General features: G+C 40.7%; 1 protein-coding gene across 1 annotated transcript; it reads left to right on the top strand.

The window, feature by feature from the left end:
• LOC137711719 (transcription factor MYC3-like) lies at window positions 1-1,983 on the top strand. Its single transcript, XM_068450979.2, has 2 exons — window positions 1-810; window positions 1,105-1,983. Exons 1-2 carry the CDS (start codon window positions 75-77, stop codon window positions 1,797-1,799), a joined length of 1,431 nt encoding a protein of 476 aa, XP_068307080.2. The 5' UTR covers window positions 1-74; the 3' UTR covers window positions 1,800-1,983.
• Window positions 1,984-2,226: the final 243 nt, after the last annotated feature.

Below are 2,226 nucleotides of genomic sequence, written 5' to 3'. Positions count from 1 at the left end.
CTAATATTCGTTGTATAGAAGAGAGAGAGAGAGGAGAGAGGAGAGAGGAGAGAGAGAGAGAGCGCCGGAGAGCCATGGAAGGAACTAATTCCTCCTGTTCTTCATACAATTTTGCTCAAGAAAACTCACCCACACTTCAACGCCTCCAGTTCATAATTCAGAATAGGCCCGAACGGTGGGTCTATTCAATTTTCTGGCAAGCCTCATCAAAAGACAGCGATGACCTAGTTTCTTTGTCGTGGGCTGGTGGCCATTTTCAAAGCACTGGGGACTTGGCCTCCAAACAAAGTTACAACAAAGCCAATGTTTTCGAAGTTGTGGAGAGGAAGAAGGGGATTAGCAGAGAAGTTGACGCTCTTTTCTATGAAGGCATGGATTTGGACGGTGGAGACGTTACCGATGCTGAGTGGTTTTACTTTTACACTGTCTCTTTAACCCAGTCATTTACTGCCGGCCACGGTAATAGTAACATTCTGGGCCGTACGTTTTGTTCTGGTGGTTTTGTTTGGCTGGCAGGTGATCATGAGCTTCAATTCTATGAGTGTGAGAGAGTGAAGAAAGCAAGAATGCATGGAATTCAAACTTTGGTTTGTATTGCAACTTCATGCGGAGTACTTGAACTCGCTTCTTTGGATGCGATCAAAGTTGATTGGGGTCTTGTGCAGATATCAAAATCACTTTTCGGATCAAAGAACAACAACAACATGGTCTCAAAGCAGCTGAGCAGCAGCCGTGAGGACCATGTACTTGTTCCGCTACTAGAAAGTGGAATGATTTCGGAAGCTGAACAAAGAGACTGGACAACACAAGGTAACGAAATTGGTCCGAAAATTTTCAATACCATGAGTGTTTGGATGGTAACAATACCAAATACCAATTTACAGATCCAGGGTCTATTGACAACGGTACAGTAGATTCTTACTATTAGTACCAAGCTGTCTTTTCTCCCTTCACTTAAAAATATTTTCCTGATCTTTTATTTAGGGCATTTTACTTAAAATATTCAGCTAATTTCTCTAAATAACGATATCTTGTTGATATTTGTGTATTTGTACACTCCTCCCAATTTTTCACTGCTTTGATGTTTAATATTTTGACGTGAAGGTGGTACAAAAGAAGTACCTCCTGTGACTATAGGTGGATCATCATCCGACTCAGGACCTTCCGACTCTGTTGGAAATTTCACCTCTGAGAATATGGAGAACATACGACTGAAAAAGAGAGGACGCTCGTCAAACCGTGAAACTGGTAGATCAGAAACACCAATAAACCATGTTGAGGCAGAGAGACAGAGGCGAGAGAAGCTTAACCGTCGATTCTATGCCCTCCGCGCTGTTGTTCCCAATGTGTCCAGAATGGACAAAGCTTCTTTACTTTCTGATGCAGTTGTATACATCAATGAGCTGAAAGCAAGGGTTGAGCAACTGGAGGCCAAAATCCAAGCACAACATCTGAAGCCCGTTGTTGACATTGGAGGCCAAACCACCAGCTCCATAATTGATCATCATCGAACAAGGCCGCGGCTATCATCAAGTTATGATAATAAAGCAGCTGGGGTTATGGAAATAGATGTGAAGATCGTAGGCTCAGAAGCCATGATACGAGTTCAGTGTCCGGATTGCGATTACCCTAATGCTAGATTGATGAATGCACTCAAAGACCTGGAGTTACAAGTTTATCATGCAAGCATATCAAGTGTGAAAGGGTTGATGCTTCAAGATGTTGTGGCAAGAGTGCCTCAGGGTTTCACAAGTGAGGAGGCCCTGAGAATTGCTATTATAAATAGATGGTACAACTAGAAGTTATAATTCAATAATTAGTTTCCCTTGCTAATGAGGAATGATTTTGGGTATTGGTGACGAACTCATTTTTATTCCTTGTTATAGTTGTAACTCAAAATTGAAGTTGTGTCCTCCAAGTTTTATGTTTTAGGCTTTTGGCCAAGTTTTAGGAGGGAAATATGCGTAAATTAATTATGTATTGGATTGTTTTCCAAGTCCCTAAATGTTGGTTCTTCTTGCAACGATGATATCAGTAGTTAATAAGCTAACCTATTCATCTCCTATATCTCTCTCTGAAGAATATGTGAGAAACTATTGCATATCTTTATATACACCATGTGCGATATTGGTGTATCGAATATGAAAAAAAACTAATGGGTAACTTGTACATGTCACGTTAACTAATGACTTTACCTCATTGGATATTAATTGTATGTATCACTTG

Source organism: Pyrus communis, chromosome 6 (genome assembly GCF_041283825.1).
Source record: "Pyrus communis isolate YQ-2024b chromosome 6, ASM4128382v1, whole genome shotgun sequence".
In the NCBI taxonomy this organism is placed as follows: domain Eukaryota; kingdom Viridiplantae; phylum Streptophyta; class Magnoliopsida; order Rosales; family Rosaceae; genus Pyrus; species Pyrus communis.
Note: the sequence above shows the minus strand (reverse complement) of the source record. Positions and strands in the feature narration are given on the sequence as shown.

Coding starts and splice junctions, on each gene's coding strand:
- LOC137711719 (XM_068450979.2), top strand. CDS start 75: ATGGAAGGAACTAATTCCTCCTGTTCTTCATACAATTTTGCTCAAGAA. Junction 811..1,104: donor AAGAGACTGGACAACACAAG/GTAACGAAATTG, acceptor TTTGACGTGAAG/GTGGTACAAAAGAAGTACCT.